General features: G+C 42.0%; 1 protein-coding gene across 1 annotated transcript in view; it reads right to left on the bottom strand.

The window, feature by feature from the left end:
• Positions 1-19,492, bottom strand: part of MIB1 (MIB E3 ubiquitin protein ligase 1) — a 153,462-nt gene that overhangs the window by 117,881 nt on the left and 16,089 nt on the right. The window contains exons 2-3 of the mRNA XM_062201449.1: positions 13,568-13,739; positions 9,426-9,555 (exon numbers count right to left, since the gene is read on the bottom strand). Coding sequence (XP_062057433.1) covers positions 9,426-9,555; positions 13,568-13,739 — 302 coding nt within the window. The remainder of the gene's footprint in view (positions 1-9,425; positions 9,556-13,567; positions 13,740-19,492) is intronic.

Below are 19,492 nucleotides of genomic sequence, written 5' to 3'. Positions count from 1 at the left end.
TGCACTGTATCCCCAGATCTGGCCTAGGCTCCGCCCTGGCTGTGGGCATTTGAGGAGTAAACCAGCAGACGGGCACTGTTTGTCTCTGTCTCTCAAATAGATAAAGAATAAATTTTTTTAAATATAAAGGTAAGGGGCTGGTACTGTAGCAAAGCAGGTAAAGATACTGCCTGCAGTGCCAGCATGCCATATGGGCGCGGCTTAGAGTTCCAGTTGCTCCACTTCCAATCTGGCTCTCTGCTATGGCCTGGGAAAGCAGTGAAAGATGGCCCAAGTCCTTGAGCCCCTGCACTCACATGGGAGAGCCAGAAGAAGCTCCTAGTTCCTGACTTTGGATGCAGCCATTTGGGGAGTGAACTATCAGATGGAAGAACTCTCTCTCTCTCTCTCTCTCTCTCTCTCTTTCTCTCTGCCTCTGTAATTCCACCATTGAAATAAATAAATAAATCTTTTTTAAAACTTGAGTTCTTTATGCTTTTAAAAACTGGATCAAGGCAAGGTGGCCTAAAGACTGTGACACCTATTAGGGTGCCTATTTCCCACACAGGAGTGCCTGGAATCCATTCTCTGCTCCTTCATTCCAGATTCCTACTGGTACAGACTCTAGGAGGCAGTAGTGATAATGATGGCTCAGGTGGTTGTATTTCTGCCACCCACATAGAGTCTTGATTGAGTTACCAGCTTCTAACTTCTGCCCCAGCCTAACCCTCATCACTTTGAGCAACTGGGGGAGTAAAGCAGATGGGAGCTCTGTCAGTCTCCCTTTTTCTCCCTCTCATTCTCCCTCGCAAATAAATAAAAAATATATTTTACTCCAAGATATATCATACATAAAGTTACAAATCAATTCTCAGCAAACTTTTTTTTTTTTAAAGACAGATTTATTTATTTGAAAGTCAGAGTTACACAGAGAGAGGAGAGGCAGAGAGAGAGAGGTCTTCCATCCAATGGTTCACTCCCCAATTGGCCGCAATGGCCAGAGCTGCACTGATCCGAAGCCAGGAGCCAGGAGCTTCTTCCAGGCCTCCCATGTGGGTGCAGGGGCCATCCTCTACTGCTTTCCCAGGCCATAGTAGAGAGCTGGATGGGAAGTGGAGCAACATGGTCTCGAACCGGTCCCCATATGGGATGCCAGCACTTCAGGCCAGGGCTTTAACCCGCTGCGCCACAGCGCCAGTCCCAGCAAACTTTTTAAAATAGAAATCGGGGCCAGTGTTGTGGCACAGCAGGTTAAAGCTCTGGCCTGTAGCACCACCATCCCATATGGGCGCTGGTTCGAGTCCCAGCTGCTCCACTTCCAATCCAGCTCCCTGCTGATGCAACTGGGAAGGCAGTGGAAGATGGCCCAAGTACTTGGGCCCCTGCACCCACAGGAGAAACTCAAAAGAAGCTCCTGGCTCCTGGCTTCAGATCGGCTCAGCTCCAGCTGTTGCACCACTTGGGGAGTGAACCAGTGAATGGAAGACATCTCTGTCTTGGTCTTTCAAATAAATATAATAAATCTTTAAAATAGAAACCATACAGAATACCTTTTCTGACTACAATACGAAACTAGAAATCAATAATAACAAAAACCCTGGAAACTACAAAAACATATATGGTACTTAAGCAACCTACTGCTGAACAAATAATGGATCAAGAAAGAAATTAAGGAATTTTTTTTAATTACTGGAATGAATGAAGATGGAAATGCAACACACCAAAATTTATGGGATACAGGAAAAGCAGTATACTAAGAGAAGTTTATAGCAATCAATGACTGCATAAAAAAAATCAGATCTCAAATAAATAACTTATCACTGCACCTCAAGGAACCAGAAAAACAAGAACATATAAACCCAAAATTTAGTAGAAGAATAAAACTCGGGGGCCAGTGAAGTAGTCTAAGCCTCTGCCTGCAGAGCCAGCTTCCCATATGGATGCCAGTTCATGTCCTAGCTGCTCCTCTTCTGATCCAGCTCTCTGCTTATGGCCTGGGAAAACGGCAGAAGATGGCCAAAGCTCTTGGGCCCCTGCACTTGCGTGGGAAACCTAGAAGAAGCTCCTGGCTCCTGACTTCAGATCAGCCCAGCCCCAGCCATTGCAACCATTTAGGGAATGAACCAGCAGATGAAAGACCTTTCTCTCTGTCTCTCCGTCTCTGTCTCTCTCTCTCTCTCTCTGTAACTCTATCTCTCAAATAAATAAAAATCTTTAACACAAATAAATAAATAAAACTTGAACACAAAAGAGAACAAAAAAAAATCAGTGAATCAAAGAATTCTTTGAAAAGACAAACAAAACTGACAAACCCCTAGCTAGAATAAAAACAGATTCAAACATAAAATCAAACATGAAAAAAACAGAGACATTATAACTGACATCGCAGAAATACAAAGGACTGTTAGAGCTCACTATGAACAATAATATGGCAACAAATTTGATAATGTAGAGGAAATGGGCAAATTTCTGCATATATACAATTTACCAGACTGAATCATAAAAAAAACAGAATGCTTAAGCAAACTATTGACAAGCAGTAAGATTGAATTAGGACTAAAAAGTCTTGAATCAAAGCCCAGGACCAGACGACTTCACTATTAAATTCTATCAAACATTTACAAAGGAATTAATACCAGTATTCCCCAACTAATTTTTAAAAATAGAAGGGAAAGAAATTCTTCCAAACTCATTCGTTTTGTTTTTCCCCAGAAATCTTTTATTTAAGGTATACAAACTTCATGCATTTCATAACTACAACTTTAGGAACACAATGATTCTCCCCACCATACCCTCCCATGTTGCTTTCTCCTCTTTCTCCTATTCCCATTCTTATTTTTTACCAAAAATCTATTTTCAATTAACTTTATACACAGAAGATTAACTGTATACTAAGAGTTCAACAAATAGTATGAAAAGAAACTATTTCAATAGGCTAATCCTCCGCCTTGCGGCGCCAGCACACTGGGTTCTAGTCCCAGTCAGGGCGCCGGATTCTGTCCCAGTTGCCCCTCTTCCAGGCCAGCTCTCTGCTGTGGTCAGGGAGTGCAGTGGAGGATGGCCCAAGTGCTTGGGCCCTGCACCCGCATGGGAGACCAGGAGAAGCACCTGGCTCCTGCCATCGGATCAGCGTGGTGCGCCAGCCGCAGCGCGCCGGCCGCGGTGCCATTGGAGGGTGAACCAACGGCAAAGGAAGACCTTTCTCTCTGTCTCTCTCTCTCACTATCCACTCTACTTGTCAAAAAAGAAATTTAAAGAAAAGAAAAGAAAAGAGAAGAGAAAAGAAAAGAGAAAAGAAAAGAAAACTATTCCTCAATAGTTTTTTTATTTCTCGTTTGATTTCTTCTATGACCCACAGTTCATACATGAGCATGTTGTTACATCTCCATGTGTTTGCGTATGTTCTAGAGATTCTTGAGTTGTTAATTTCCAGCTTCATTCCATTGTGGTCAGAGATGTATGGTATGATTTTGATTTTTTTTAATTTGCTGAGATTTTTTAATTTGCTGAGACTTGCTTTATGGCCTGGTCTGTGGTCTACTCCAGAGAAAGTTCCATGCACTGGTGAGAATGTGTTTTCTGCAACTGCAGGATGAAAAGTTCTGTAGATAACTGTTAGGTCCATTTGGTCTATAGTGTCGAATAACTATTGTTTCCTTGCTGATTTTCTGTCTGATTGATCTGTCCATTGCTGAAAATGGGGTTTTGAAGTCCTCTATTACTAATCTGCTCTGTTGGCATAGTTTCACTTACCTCCTCTCCTCAAAGGAGACCAATGCCTGGGCACTAGCCCCAGTGGATACAATTTTCATCCATTCTGCCACAATAACCACACAAAGGATCCCATGCAGTCCTTGATGTGAACACAGAACCTCACCAGGTAATCAAAGTGTGTGGAGCCACCCAAAGTGACCACCCAAAGACCCAGCCACACCCTGCACCCTCTCATGCTGCTGCAGTGTTTTCACAGTCCCAGCACACAAGGCTCCCACAGTCACGAGCACCCAGCCCCCTGTCAATTCTCCCAGCCAGACTCAGGCATCTCCTCTCCACTGGTTGCTGGGTGCACAGACACGAGCTGGCGCAGCTGTTGCGTTATGTCCAAAATTGTGCCTGTCCCCTCTCGGCTAGCCACGAGATGCTGACACCAGATGGCTGGGGAGAGAGAAATGTGTCTCCCTTTTTTTCCCCTAGGGTGGCACAGGGCTCCAAGCCAGATTCACACCAGATTCTTTTCTCAGCTTTATTGCCAGTGGCTTGGGCTGCTGCAGTCTGGTCTCACCTCACTCTCCAAAGCTGGTGCTGAGGCTGCTGGGGTCCTGAGCTGCACGTCTCCACACCCTTCCTGTAGATCCACAGTGTCCTTTCAATTTGTGTGGAGTTTCCTCTGCCGATTTCTCCCTAACTCTTCCCTGAGATTGTACTCTCTCCACGTTTTTTTTAACTCTTTCCATAGATTACAGCAGTAGGTTCCCTCCCTATTTTGCCATCTTGTTCAGTCACTTGTACAAGTGATTTATTCTATGAGGTCCCCATTACCTTGATAAAACTAGGCAAGGACCAAACAAGAAACAAAGAAGGAAGGAAGGAAGCAAACAAGCTAGCTACAGGTCAAATATCCTTGATAAACTCAGATGCAAAAATCCTTAGCAAAATAGTAGCATCAACTCCAACAGCATGATCTTTCAGATTATTCACCATGATCAAGTAGAACCCATCCAGGGATGCAAGGATGGTTCAATATACACAAATCAATAAACATGATAGACCACATACCAAATGAAGGATAAAAATCATATGACTATCTCAATAAATACAAAAATATATATAAAATTCAACAGTTTTTCCTGATTAAAAATTCTGAACAAACTAGATGTGAAAGGAACACCTCCCAACACAATAAAGGCCATATATAATAAGTCAACTTTTAATATCATATTGGATAGGGAAAGCTGAAGGCTTTCTAAGACTTGGAACAAGAAAAAGATGCCCATTGTCACCATCTTTATTCATCACAGTATTGTAGTCCTAGCCAGAATAATTAGGCAAAAAAGAGGCAAAGGGCAAGGCCAGTGTTGTAGCATAGAGGGTAAGCCACCGCCTGCGATACCGGTATTCTACATGGGTGACAGTTCGTGTCCTGGCTCCTCCATTTCAGATCCAGTTCCCTGATAATGGCCTGGACAAAGCAGTGAAAGACAGCCAGAGTACTTGGGCCCATGCCACCCATGTGGAAGACCTGTAAAGAAGCTCCTGGCTCCTTGCTCCAGCCATCTGGGGAGTGAACCAGCAGATGGAAGATCTCTCTCTCTCTCCCCACCCCCAACCCCGTCTGTCTTTATCCCTCTCTGTGTAACTCTTTCCAAATAAATAAATAAATAAGAAACAAAAGGCATCAAAATCAGAAAGGAGACGTCAAACTGTTGCTGTTTGCTGATGACATGACCCTATGTATAAAAAACCTCCAGGGCCGGCGCTGTGGCATAGTGGGTAAAGCCACCGCCTGCAGTGCCCGCATCCCACATGGGCACCGGTTCAAGACCTGGCTGCTCCATTTCCAATCCAGCTCTCTGCCATGGCCTGGGAAAGCAGTAGAAGATGGCCCAAAGCCTTAGGCCCCTGCACACGCGTGGGAGACCTGGAAGAGGCTCCTGGCTCTGGAACAGCACACCTCCAGCCGTTGCAGCCATATGAAGAATGAACCAGAGGATGGAAGACCTCTCTCTCTCTCTCTCTCTCTCTCTGGCTTTCCTTCTCTCTCTGTGTGTAACTGTAACTTTCAAGTAAAATAAATATATCTTTTTTTATAGGAAATTTTTATTTAATAAATATAAATTTAGAAAGTAGAACTTTTGGATTTTAGCCATTCTTTTCCCATAACCACCCTCCCACCCACAAACCATCCCATCTCCTACTCCCTCTCCCATCCCATTCACATCAAGATTCATTTTCAATTATCTTTATATACAGACGGTCAATTTAGTATATGTTAAGTAAAGATTTCAACAGTTTGCACCCACACAGAAACACAAAATGTAAAGTACTGTTTGAAGACTAGTTTTACCGTTAATTCTCATAGTACAACACATTAAGGACAGAGATCCTACATGGGGAGCAAGTGCACAGTGACTGCTGTTGCTGAATTAACAACTGACACTCTTATTTATGACGTCAGTAATCACCCGAGGCTCTTGTCATGAGCTGCCAAGGCTATGGAAGCCTCTTGAGTTCACAAACTCCGACCTTAAAATAAATAAATCTTAAAAAAGAAAAAAGGGGCCAGCGCTGTGGTACAGTGGGTTAATGCTCTGGCCAGAAGTGCCGGCATCCCATATGGGTGCCAGTTCAAGACCCGTTTGCTCCACTTTCCATCCAGCTCTCTACTATGGCCTGGGAAAGCAGCAGAAGATGGCCCAAGTCCTTGGGCCCCTGCACCCGTGTGGGAGACCCAGAAGAAGCTCCTGGCTCCTGGCTTCAGATTGGCACAGCTCTGGCCATTGTGGCCAATTGGCGAGAACCATTGGATGGAAGACCTCTCTCTCGCTCTCTCTCTCTGCGCCTCTCCTCTCTCTGTGTAACTCTAACTTTCAAATAAATAAATAAATCTTAAAAAAAAAAAAAAAAAAAGCCGGCGCCGTGGCTTAACAGGCTAATCCTCCGCCTTGCGGCGCCGGCACACCGGGTTCTAATCCCGGTTGGGGCGCCGGATTCTATCCCAGTTGCCCCTCTTCCAGGCCAGCTCTCTGCTATGGCCCTGGAAGGCAGTGGAGGATGGCCCAAGTCCTTGGGCCCTGCACCCACATGGGAGACCAGGAGAAGCACCTGGCTCCTGGCTTCGGATCAGCACGATGCGCCGGCCACAGTGGCCATTGGAGGGTGAACCAACGGCAAAAAGGAAGACCTTCCTTTCTGTCTCTCTCTCTCACTATCCACTCTGCCTGTCAAAAAAATAAAAAATAAATAAATAAAAAAAGAAAGAAAGAAAAAAAAGAAAACCTCCAAGAACACATCAAAAGGCTGTTAGAATAAACAAGTCCAATAAAGTTGCAAGATAAAGTTAACATACAAAAATCAGTAGTGTTATTATACACCATAGCAAATCATCTAAAAAAGAAATCAAGAAAACAACTCCTTTATTGACCATTACCAAAAGAGTAAATAAAACACCCAGGAATAAACTGAATCTGAAGAGGACATAAAGAAATGGAACAGACACAAAGAAATGAATGGAAAGACATCCCATGCTCATGAAATGGAACAATCAATATGTTAAACCGTGCCTACTACCCAAACTGATTTAGAGACTCAATGCAAACATATCAGAAATACCAATGGCATTTTTCACAGAATCAGAAAAAAAAAATATTATTAAAGGGGCCGGCATTGTGGCACAGTAGGCTAAGCCTCTGTCTGCAGCACCAGCATCCCGTATGGGTGCCAGTTCGTATTCCAGCTGCTCTTCTTCTGATCCAGCACTCTGCTTATGTCCTGAGAAAGCAGTAGATGTCCCAAGGGCTTGGGTCCCTGCACCCATGTGAGAAACCTGGAAGAAGCTCCTGGCTCCTGGCTTCAGATCAGCACAGCTCCTTCTGTTGCAGCCAATTGGGAAGTGAACCACTGGGTGGAAGACCTTTCTTTCTGTCTCTCCCTCTGTAACTCTCTCAAATAAATAAATAAATCTTTTTAAAAAATACTATTAAAATTTTATGAAACCACAAAAGACTCCCAAATAGCCAAAACAATCTTGAGCAAAAAGAATACCTGACTTTGAAATACATTATAAAAGTACCATAATTAAAACAGTATGGTATCAGCATAAAAACAAATCCACAGACTGATGTAACAGAATAGAGATCCTGGAAACAGACCCACAACTGTAGCCTAGTGATCTTTGACAAAGATGCTAAGAATATGTATTAGGAAAGGTAATCTTTTCAATAAATGGTACTTGGATAATTGGGTATCTACATGCAGAAGAATGAAACTAGAACTGTATCTCTCCCCATGTACAAAAATCATCTCAAAATGGGTTAATGACCTAAATGTAAGACCCAAAACTTTTAAACTATTAAACGAAAACAATGGAGACACACTTCAGGACACCAGAATGGGCAGCTTTTTTTTTTTTTTTTCCCCAACCAGAACCCAAAAGCAAAAACAGACAAATGGGATTGCTTCAAACTAAAGAGCTTCTGCACAGCCAAGGAAACACTCAGCAGAGTAAAGAGACAACTTACAGAACGGGAGAAAATATTTGTAAGCTCTATATATCTGACACAATATCCAGAATATATAAGGAATTCAACAGCAAAAAAAACAAAAAAAGCTAATTTAAAAACGGTCAGTAGACCTAAACAGACATTTCTCACAGGAGGACACACAAATGGTCAACAAGTACATGAAAAAATGCTCAGCATCACTAATCATTAGGGAAATGCAAATCAATGCATTCATCAATACAATCTCATCAATACAAAAATCTAATTTCACTCCAGTTAGACAGACTATCATCAAAAAGACAAATGGTGAAAAGTGCTGGTGAAAATTTATCTACGTGAATATAAATTAGTACAGCCACTGTGGAAAACAGTATGGAGATTCCTCAAAAAACTAAAAACAGGGGGCAAGCATTTGGTACAGCAGTTAAGACACCCACATCTCCTATCAGAGTGCCTCGGTTGGAGTCCTGGGCCCACTTCCAATTCCGGTTTCCTGCTAAGGCATACAGGAGTCAGCCAATGACAGCTTTAGTACCTTGGACCCTACCACCCATGAGGAGACCCAGACTGACTTCCAGTCTTCTGGCTTTGGCCTGTCCCTGCTGTTATGGATGTCTAGCTCTGCTTCTTTTTCCCTTTGCCTTTCTCTCTTTCACTCCTCTTTCTCCCCATTTCTTTGCCTCAAACAAAAAGAAAAGATACATAAATAAGAATAACTGCTATAAATGACCCCTCAACAGCCTTCGAACTGCTATAAATGACCCCTCAACAGCCTTCCACGCAATCCAAGAGGGGTAACAGGAGGCAAGTGGACAAGCAAGTAGCTGCCTACCCTGAAAACAACCTTTGAGGAAATGAAACACAAAAGTCAATTCAAATGAATTTTAACAGCAGGAAAGGCCAGAGCACAAGAAACCATTTAGGGAGGACTGGCAAAATGTTCAGAAAGGCGTTCTGGGCAACAAAATGGCAATGTCCTGGATCAACCCAGAGGGTAAAGAGGTAGAGCCAACAACCAACCCTCTCAAGGAACAGCAAAGCTTACAAAAGAACAGGAGCAATCTTTTTGCCCCAGGGGAAAAAAAAAAGGAAAAAACAAAGATTTCAAAAACTGTTACTGAAATAGGAAAATAATGGGTTAAGAAAATGATTTACAAGAGCAATAAAAATCTCCTGAACACACTCATACAATATTCTAGAAAACGTAAGGAATGAAGAATGCTATACCTTTCCCCTTCGTCCATTTCCTCCATCTTGATCTTCCCACTGCCAGTCCACTCCTCGTACCACTCTGGCACCTGCAAAGATTCCTCTTGCTGTAATCTTCTTAGATTTTCTACGAGACTCTAACAAAACCCTAAAAGTAAAATTATTTCAAATTTATATCAAAATGGAAACTAATTTATCCTTAAAAACAAATCATAAAAAGATTGTTTCCAAAGTAGAAAAGATTCTTCTTTGTTCTAGTTAATACCAAAATAGCACAATACAGGAACACCTTTTACTTTCCACAGGCAAAGATGATGATAATAGCAATTGTAATAATGATGACAATAATCTTTGAGCTTTTATTATATGTAAAAGCACTTACACAGTTGTAGCATGTGCAACACTCTTGAATAAAAAGGTACAAAGGAGGAGACTGAGTCTCAAACAAGTTAAGTAATTTGCCCAAAGTCACAGAAGTCAAAAAGTAATGAAATCATTACATAAACCAAATCTAACCTCTTCACATAACAATTCTCTTCACTATTTTAGAGGTGGCAAACTCAAATCCTTGCAGCTGCCAGTCAAGTAATATCAATCAGGGCCTATGGAAGACAGCCCTACAAAGACAAATAGCCAATAGCACTTGTCCTCAGGTTTAGGCGACAAGAGGTAGCAGAAGGGATTTTAGTCAACTCAACAGCATATTCTGTTCAGAGATTGCCAAGTGTTTTTCTGCTTCAGTCAACTGCCTCCAAGAAAAATTAAGCCCAGCATTGGGAATCTTCTAAGTGTATATGCATTTTCAAAATCTATGAACTTTTTTGTGTATGTAGAATTACCTGATTGCTAAAGGGTTAGCAAAAAAGGGGTCCGTGAGCTAACAATTATTCAAAAATTTAGAGGGGGTCAGCATTGTGATATAGGTGGAAAAGCTGCCACTGGCAGCACCTGCATCCCAACTGGATGCCAGTTTGAGTCCCAGCTGCTCCACTTCCAATACAGCTCCTTGTTAATGTGCCTGAGAAAGCAGCAGGGGTCAGCCCAAGTGTTTGGGCCCCTGCACCCTCGTAGGAGACCGGGAAGAAGCTCCTGGCTCCTAGTTTCAGCCTGGCCCAACCCTGGCCATTGTGACCACTAGATGGAAGAACTCTGTCTCTCCCTCTCTCTCTAACTCCACCTTTCAAATAAAAAAAAAAATAAAAAATAAAATAAACTTTTAAAAAAATTTAGAGTACTATATATAAGCCAGTAAAGTCTGTTTGTATGGCATGAAATTGACCTATATTACAGTTTCTCCAAAGTACAGATTACAGATCTTGAAAAAGATTTCAACTATTTCAGCCATCTACCTCTTACTTGTATAAGACAAGAGCAGGGAACCTTTTTACTGCCAAGGGCCATTTGGATATTTACAGTATCATTCACAAGTCATACAAAATTATCAACTTAAAAATTAGCCTGCAACAGATTTATTAAACTTCAAGTCCCACCTGGGCAGGGGCAGACCAAATGATTTCACAGGCCTTAAATGGCCTGTGGGCCAGACACATTTCCCACCACTGTTGTACGCCCTCCTCATTCACATACTCAGAAAGGTTTCAGGGTGAGTTGAGGTGGGGGGATCACAGGGATGTGGCACAGCAGTTAAACAGCCACTTGGAACACCATCACCTATAACAGACTGCAAGGTTTGAGTCCACTAAATAGATCCTAATAATATGCACCTTAGGAGGCAGCAAGTGATAGCTTGAGTACTTGGGTCCCTGCCACCCACATGGGAGATCCAAATGGGATACTTGGTTCCTGGCTTTGGTGGGCATTTGAGCAAACTGGAAAACTCTCTGCCTTTCAACCAAAATATTTTTTAATTTTTCCTATATATTTTTCTTTAAATATTTATCTATTTGAAAGGCAGAATTTCAGAGAGGCAAAGGGAGAAAATAAGGTCCTCTACCTGCTGGTCCACTCCCAAAATGGGCACAATGGCCAGAGCTGGGCTGATCCAATGCCATGAGCCAGAAGTTTCTTCCAGATTTCCTACATGGGTGCAGAAGCCCAAGTACTCTCAGGCATAGCAGAGAGCCAGACCAAAGTGGAGCAGCCGGGACTTGAACCAGAGCCCATATGGGATGTTGGCACTGCAGGCAGCAGCCCCACCCACTACACCACAGTACTGGCCCCAATAAATTTTTTTTAAATAGAGGTTTGGGGTTTTTGGGGTTTTCTAACTTTATCTCATTGTTCTATTAATTTTCTTTTTTTTTTTTTTTTTTAAAGATTTTTTACTTGAAAGGCAGAGTTACAGAGAGGCAGAGGCAGAGAGAGATATGAGAGAGAAAGAGAGGTCTTCTACCAGCTGGTTCACTCCCCAGATGGCCCCAATGGCTGCACCTGAACTGATCCAAAGCCAGGAGCCAGAGGCTTTTTCCAGTTCTCCCACATAAGTGCAGGGGCCCAAGGACTTGGGCCATCTTCCACTGCTTTCCCAGGCCATAGCAGAGAGCTGGATTGGAAGTGAAGCAGCCAGGACTTAAACCGGCACCCATATGGGATGCCAGCACTGCAGGCAGCTGCTCCACCTGCTACGCCATAGTGCCAGTCCCATATTAGCTTTCTTAAAACTTTATATATTATTTGAAAGGCAGAGTTAGAGAGAGAGAGAGAGAAAGAGAAAGAGAGAGAGAGAGAGAGACATCTTCTATCCTCTATTCATTTTTAAAATGCCTTTAATATTCCTTAACTTTACAATAAGCAAAGGAAAAAAATCAAGTAACTTGAGCTTACCATTGTGGCACAGAGGATTATGCTGCTGCTCAGGACACCCAAATCCCACACTAAATGCTGATTTGAGTCCCACCTACTGTGCTTCTGATCCAGCTTCCTGCTAAAGCAGGTGATGGGTCAAGTACTTGGGCCACTACAATCCACATGAGAGATCAGATGGAGTTCCAGACTCCTGGTTTCAGCTTGGCCCAGCCCTGGCTGTTGTAGGCATTTACAAAATGAACCAAAGGATGGAAGGTTTCTCTCTCTGTCTCTCTCTCTCCCTCCTCTGTCACTCTGCCTTTAAGTAGATGAAAATAAACATTTTAAAATAAATAACTTGCTTAAAATAATATAGTTAATAAATGGCAGGACCATGATTCGCATTGAACAATCTGACTTCAAAATCTATTTATTCCTACTTCTAGCTATCTCCCTAAGAGGTGGCATTCTTGCACCTATACATATTGACATGAGAGGATGCCATCACCTAAAACTTTGTACCTCTTTTACAATACTCCTCTCTCATTGTTCCTACGACAGTTAATACCTAGCACTTCCATAGCATAAAATATCATATTGACCATTATTTGCTTTTACTTGTGGACACCTTAAGAATACTGCATGTCGGGGCCTGCACTGTGGCGCAGTGGATTAAAGCCCTGGCCTGAAGCGCCGGCATCCCATATGGGCGCTGGTTCTAGTCCTGGCTGCTCCACTTCCAATCCAGCTCTCTGCTATGGCCTGGGAAAGCAGCAAAAGAAAGCCCAGTCCTTGGGCCGTTGCACCCATGTGGAAGACCTGGAAGAAGCTCCTGGCTCCTGGCTTCGGATCAGTGCAGCTCCAGCCGTTGCGGCCAATTAGGGAGTGAACCACTGGATGGAAGACCTCTCTCTTTTTCTCTCTCTCTCTCTCTCTGCCTCTCCTCTCTCTGTGTAACTCTGACTTGCAAATAAATAAATAAATCTTTTAAAAAAAAAGAATACTGCACGTCTATTTATCTTCAAATCTCCACGAATATCGCAGCTGTCCTGTAGTCTTAATAAACACCTACTGCCTCAATCAATGGGCTCTCATGTTCAACTTGTAGCAATTCACAGAACAGAAAGCACAGTGAAAAGAAAACAATCAGCCTCTCTTGGGCTGCCCTAACATTTCACAATGTCAAGTATCTAAGCCAGAGAAAGAACAGATCATATTATCTCGGAAAATTCATACAGTTCCATCTTCACACAGCTCTTATCTCACTCTACTAGAGGCTCAGTCCATTTCTAGCCTATTATCAGCTACTTCCTAATACTAAACCACGTGTCATAGGTAATTTCCTAATCCTATTTTTATGGCTAAGTAGTATAAAACTTGAGCACAAACACAGAAGAGAAATTTGTTTCACCTACCGCTCACTTCCTGGTGTAGTAATTCTATAAAAGCGATGCCTTAAATGATGTTTATCTCCATGATAACAAACTGTGCACAAATCATAATTTGTACATTCTGCACATTTCCATCTAATGCCAATGATTGGTTGCTGGCGGCAGGTATCACACATGGTTCCATCATGCTTGATGCCTATTAAAATACAGATATGTGCTTACATTAATTACATATATTATTTATTTGAATATTACTCTGGGAGTGGGGATAAGGAATAAGAACAAAACATTTTGTAAAAATTTTAATAAAGAGGGAAAAACATTTCAAATATACCACATAATGTTTCAAAATAACAGATCTGAAACATATTAATCAAAATTATAAACTCAACCTTTTCTCTCCCCTCTTTTTTCATTAGTAAGAATACAGCTCAGTAGTACTCTATTTGCTCTCACCCACAAACTGAAATTTAGGTTCAACGCACAGAAAGAAGACACCTTTACCGCCACGTAGCTGATTCAGACTGCAAAAACTCAGGAATCTTTGGAAGAATTTCAATCTATTTTCCAGGTAAACAATAACTTTAAAATAAAAGTCAATTTTATCCTCATGGCCTCAGGCAACATTAACTTAAGCATTTACCCCTAGATATTGACAAAGTTTCCCATAAACAATAAACGTTAGAAAATGATTAGCAAGCACATTTTCCGAAAGAAAAATAATACACTATGATGTGGGTTTTCCCCCTTACAGACTAAGTAATAATAAAATTGAGTAATAATAAAATTGAGAATAAACACTTGGTAAGATGACCTCTTTTAAAAATGCTTACACAGTAGAAGATGGCCCAAGTCCTTGGGCCCCTGCACCCATGTGGGAGACCCATAAGAAGCTCCTAGCCCCTGGCCTCTGATCGGCACAGCTCCGTCCATTGCAACCAACTGGGGAGTGAACCATCGGATGGAAGACCTCTCTCTCTCTCTCTCTCTCTGCCTCTCCTCTCTTTCTGTGTAACTCTGACTTTCAAATAAATAAATCTTTAAAAATAAATAAAATAAAAACACTTACAAACATGGATGAGACAGATGTTAGAACTATAAAAATACCACTATACAGTATGAAAATAACTTTTGTTTTAAGGTAATAGGATTGATGGTAATGCTCCTTCACTATTGTGTCATATTCATATAACTTGTTACATATATTAAAGCTAAGATATTTTAAAATAACGCGTGGCTTATGAATATCAGTGTCACTGCTTTGTAAACATATCCTGGATGGTCAAGCTGAATGCTAACATACAAACAAGAGCTATATTATACATACAAGAGTGACATTCCCCTGGACTCAAATGATTCCATCATGATTCTGTTATGATTATGATTTGTGCCCTTGAAAAGGTCATTTTAGGGGCCAGCGTGGTGGTGCAGTGGGTTAAAGACAGCCTGGAGTGACGGCATCCCATTTGGGCACGAGTTCAAGTCCTGACTGCTCCACTTCCAATCCAGCTCCCTGCTAATGAGCCTGGTAAAGCAGTAGAGGATGGCCCAAGTGTTTGGGCCCTGCATCCATGTGGGAGACTTAGAAGCTCCTGGCTCCTGGCTTCAGCCTGGGCCAGCCCCAGTCGGTGTGGCCATTTGGGAAGTGAACCAGTAGATGGAAGACCTCTCTCTCTGTCTCTTTACCTTTCAAATAAATAAAATAAAGTCTTTTTTTTTTAAAGTCATGTTAATTTAAGTACTTAGATATATAATACTACAAATATAAAAAACATTAAAATAAATTAATTTTAAAAGCAAGGAACCCTTTTCCCTCTTTTGAATCTCAGTCCACTTTGGAAAAGGCAGTATGTGGAGCCGGCACTGTAGCACAGCAGGTTAAATCATCACCACCTGCAATGCTGGCATCCCACATAGGCACTGGTTTGTGTCCCACCTGCTCCACTTCCCATCTAGCTCTCTGATAATGCACCTGGGAAAGTAGCATAAATGGCCCAAGTATTTGGGTCCCTGTACCCTTATGGGAGACCCAGAAGAAGCTCATGGTTTCAGCCTGGCCAAGCCCTGGCTGTTGAGGCCATTTGGGGAGTGAACCAGCAGATGGAAGACCTTTCTATCTCTCCCTCTCTCTCTCTGTAACTCTGCCTAAATAAAATAGATCTTAAAAGGAAAAAAAAAAAAAAAGGCAATCTGTTCTTTAGGTTAGGCAAGACATTCTAAAAATCAAATAGGAATACACTATATAAGCAAGAACTAGGGTATATAAGTAGAGATACTACCAAGTTCTTTAAGAACTAATATACCATCATTGCTATTTCCTGACCAGAAGAGAGAAGACCTGTATTATTCATTTTCCAGGTTCAGGTAACCAGATTTTAAACAAAGAGCCAAACTTGAACATAAGCCTCCATTTGAGGTGAGAAGGTTAATGGGAAAAAAAGAAAGGAGGCAAGGCAGAAAGGAAAGAACATCACGAGAGAAAAGTTGGGATCCTCAGTGGACTAGAAAAGAGAATGATCCTTCAACACCAACATGTTTTATGTGCAGTCTCCTGCCATACAAATGCTTGACCATAGTGGACATCACTGCACACTGATTAATTCAGAACTACACTTTTACTGTGGGCATGCCCTCTGCTGCCTTCAAGTATCACTCTTGCTGTAGTGTGGAAAACAGGAAGAAAGCAGAAGTGGCTAGAGAAGGGAGTCAAGTTATAAGAAGCCTATGTCACTCCAAGTAAGATAAAGGTAGTTTAAATCAGGGTGGTAACAGTAGACGTAAATTACAGAAATAGAGTAAAGGGGCCGGCGCCGTGGCTCAACAGGCTAATCCTCCGCCTTGCGGCGCCGGCACACCGGGTTCTAGTCCCGGTCGGGGCGCCGGTTCTGTCCTGGCTGTCCTTCTTCCAGGCCAGCTCTCTGCTATGGCCCGGGAGTGCAGTGGAGAATGGCCCAAGTGCTTGGGCCCTGCACCCCATGGGAGACCAGGAGAAGCACCTGGCTCCTGCCATTGGATCAGCGTGGTGTGCCAGCCGCAGCGGCCATTGGAGGGTGAACCAAAGGCAAAGGAAGACCTTTATCTCTCTCTCTCTCTCTCTCTCGCTGTCCACTCTGCCTGTCAAAAAAAAAAAAAAAAAAGGTGACATGTACCAATGCCATCTCACTAGTCCAAGTGATCAATTTCAGTTCACAACTGATCACATTGATAGGTCTAAGAGTTAAAGATTTGAAAGGCAGACTTACAGAGGCAGAGGCAAAGACAGAGAGGTTCTCCATTCACTGGTTCACTCCCCAAATGGTCACAATGACTGAATCTGGGCCAATCCAAAGCCAGGAGCCAAAAGATTCTTTTTGAGTCTCCCACGTGGGTACAGAGGCCCAAGGACTTGAACCATCTTCCACTGCTTTTCTAGGACATAGTAGAGAGCTGCTTAGGAAGTAGAATAGCCAGGTTTCAAACTGGCACCTATAGGCCACGGCTTTACTTGGTACGCCACAGCTCCAGCCCCCTTAAATAAATTTTAAAAAAGAAACTAAATCAGAAAAAAAAAAAACAAGGAAAAGTTTCACAGAAATGATGGACACGGGGGCCAGCACCATGGCCTAGAAGGTTAAGCCCCAGCCTACAGTGCTGCCATTATACATGGGTACCAGTTCAAGTCCCAGCTGCTTCACTTCTGATCCAGCTCCCTGTTAAAGCACCTGGGAAAGCAGCAGAAGATGGCCCAACTCCCTGGACCCCTGCACCCATGTGGAAGACCTGGATGAAGGTCTGCCTGCTTCCTGCTTCGGCCTGGCACAGCTCTAGCCATTATGTTCACTTGAGGAGTGAACCAGTGGATGGAAGATCTCTCTCTGTCTCTCCTTCTCTCTCTCTATAATTCTACCTTTCAAATAAATAAATAAATCTTTAAGAAAGAAAGAAAGAGAAATAAATAAATGATGGACAAGCAGACCTTTCAAAGACTTTAAGAAAAAAACAACAGAAAAGCAGAATGTGTTCAATGAACCAAGAGCAACTTTACTAAGTAGGAACATGAAATATAATTAGAGATTTAGAGATCAATTAGTCAGGACGGGAAATGGCAAGTTCAGACATGATTTCTGAACTGTATATTTAAACTTCTATATTTAAATGATAAACACAAGGGTATGTGATTTAAGAACCTAGTTCTATAACTCATCAGCTATACAACATTCAAAATCAACCTAAACTGCTCTAGAACCACTATTCTCATCTATAAACTCAGAAAACATTTCCATTCCTACGGAAATCATCATCATGCGGTTAAAGTGATATATAGGTAAACACATTCTAAAAGGCTTCAAAAGCAAACTGTAAACATTCAGAATTATGCTGCACTTAATTTAAATATACTAGTTATCTATTTAAACAACTTAGTGGTCAAAATCATCTCATATCACAGGTAAATTCTGCAATATTTATACAAAAACCAAAGAACTAAAAGTTCTCAATTTCTCAGACTTCACCTAGGGAACATTCAATTATTCATGTGTGAGTTACTACCATTTTAGCAAATTGCCTACTTCTCCATCACCATTCTCAGCTTTTGTCCCCAAAGCTTATGGCTTCCCAGGGGCTGGATCTATCTTTTCAGTTCAATTATTTTTCACTGCAGAACAGCATCAGTTGAGACACAACAGCCACGTGAAATAGCACTACACACCACTAGGTGACCTGCCACAGTTTTCACCTATTTGAAATGATGCTGACATGTGGCTAATTAAGCCTGATTGCATTAATCATCAAACTTATTGACTAGAGACCCAAAAAGACGTTATATTCTGGTTTAAATAGAATGTAAACTAACATTAAAAACAAGGGCCAGTGCTATGGCACAGCAAGTAAAGCCATGCAGTGCTGGCATCCCATATGGGTGCCAGTTCCTTTCCCTGCTGCTCCACTTCTGATCTAGCACTCTGCTAATGCACCTGGGAAAGACGTGGAAGATGGCCCAAGTGCTTGGACCCCTGCAACCCCTTGGGAGACATCTTTCTAAGCATTAGCAACCCTCCGAAGTCACATGTATGCTCATGTGAGGCACACAGGTACAGAGTGTAACTATAGCATCAACTGAAAACCCACACTAAACAGCAGACAACAACTGGGGAAACACAGGTGAGAGGAACACTTTCACATTTTGTTCTACATGCGTTTTAAGTGTTTAAAGTTTTATTATAAACATGCCATTAACTTAGAAAATAAATGGGCACAAGTTTGACCTAGCAGTTAAGGCCCTACATCCCAAGTCAGAACACGTAGGTTTGAGTTCTATTTCTGTTCCCAACTCCTGCTTTCTGTTAACACACACTCTGAAAAGCAGCAGGTACCTGGGTTCCTGCCACTCACATGGGAGACACAGAACAAGTTCTTGGCTTCTGGCTTCCTCCTAGCCCAATCCCAGCTATTTCAGGCATTTGAGGAGTGAACCAGCAGATGAGATTTCTCTTTTTCTCTTCTCCTTTTCTAACTCTCTAATAAATGAAAAATGTTTTTAATAAGCAGAAAGTGAAAAATAAAAATCAATTTTATCTTCTAAAATTGCATGGCCTAAAAATATAATCTCAGTGCACACTGAAGATGTGTCAACAAAGAATAAGGTACCACTGAGAGGAAAATATAAACTGACACAACCTCTATAAAAGACACTTGCAAAAGGTTTTAAATGCTTTAAAAGATTTTGACCCTGGCCTTCAAATATTTTAAAAGATAAACCCAAAGATACTCAGTTGTGTGTAAACAGTAAATACAAAAAAAAAAAATTTGAAGATTTATTTATTTGAAAGGCAGAATTTAGAGAAAGAGAGGGAGAAACAGAGATTTTCCATCCACTGGTTCACTCCCCAAATGGTTGCAATGGCCAGAGCTGGGCCAGTCCAAAGCCAGCAGCCAGGAGCTTCTTTCAAGTCTCCCATGTGGGTACAGGGG

Source organism: Lepus europaeus, chromosome 9 (genome assembly GCF_033115175.1).
Source record: "Lepus europaeus isolate LE1 chromosome 9, mLepTim1.pri, whole genome shotgun sequence".
Taxonomy (NCBI): domain Eukaryota; kingdom Metazoa; phylum Chordata; class Mammalia; order Lagomorpha; family Leporidae; genus Lepus; species Lepus europaeus.
Note: the sequence above shows the minus strand (reverse complement) of the source record. Positions and strands in the feature narration are given on the sequence as shown.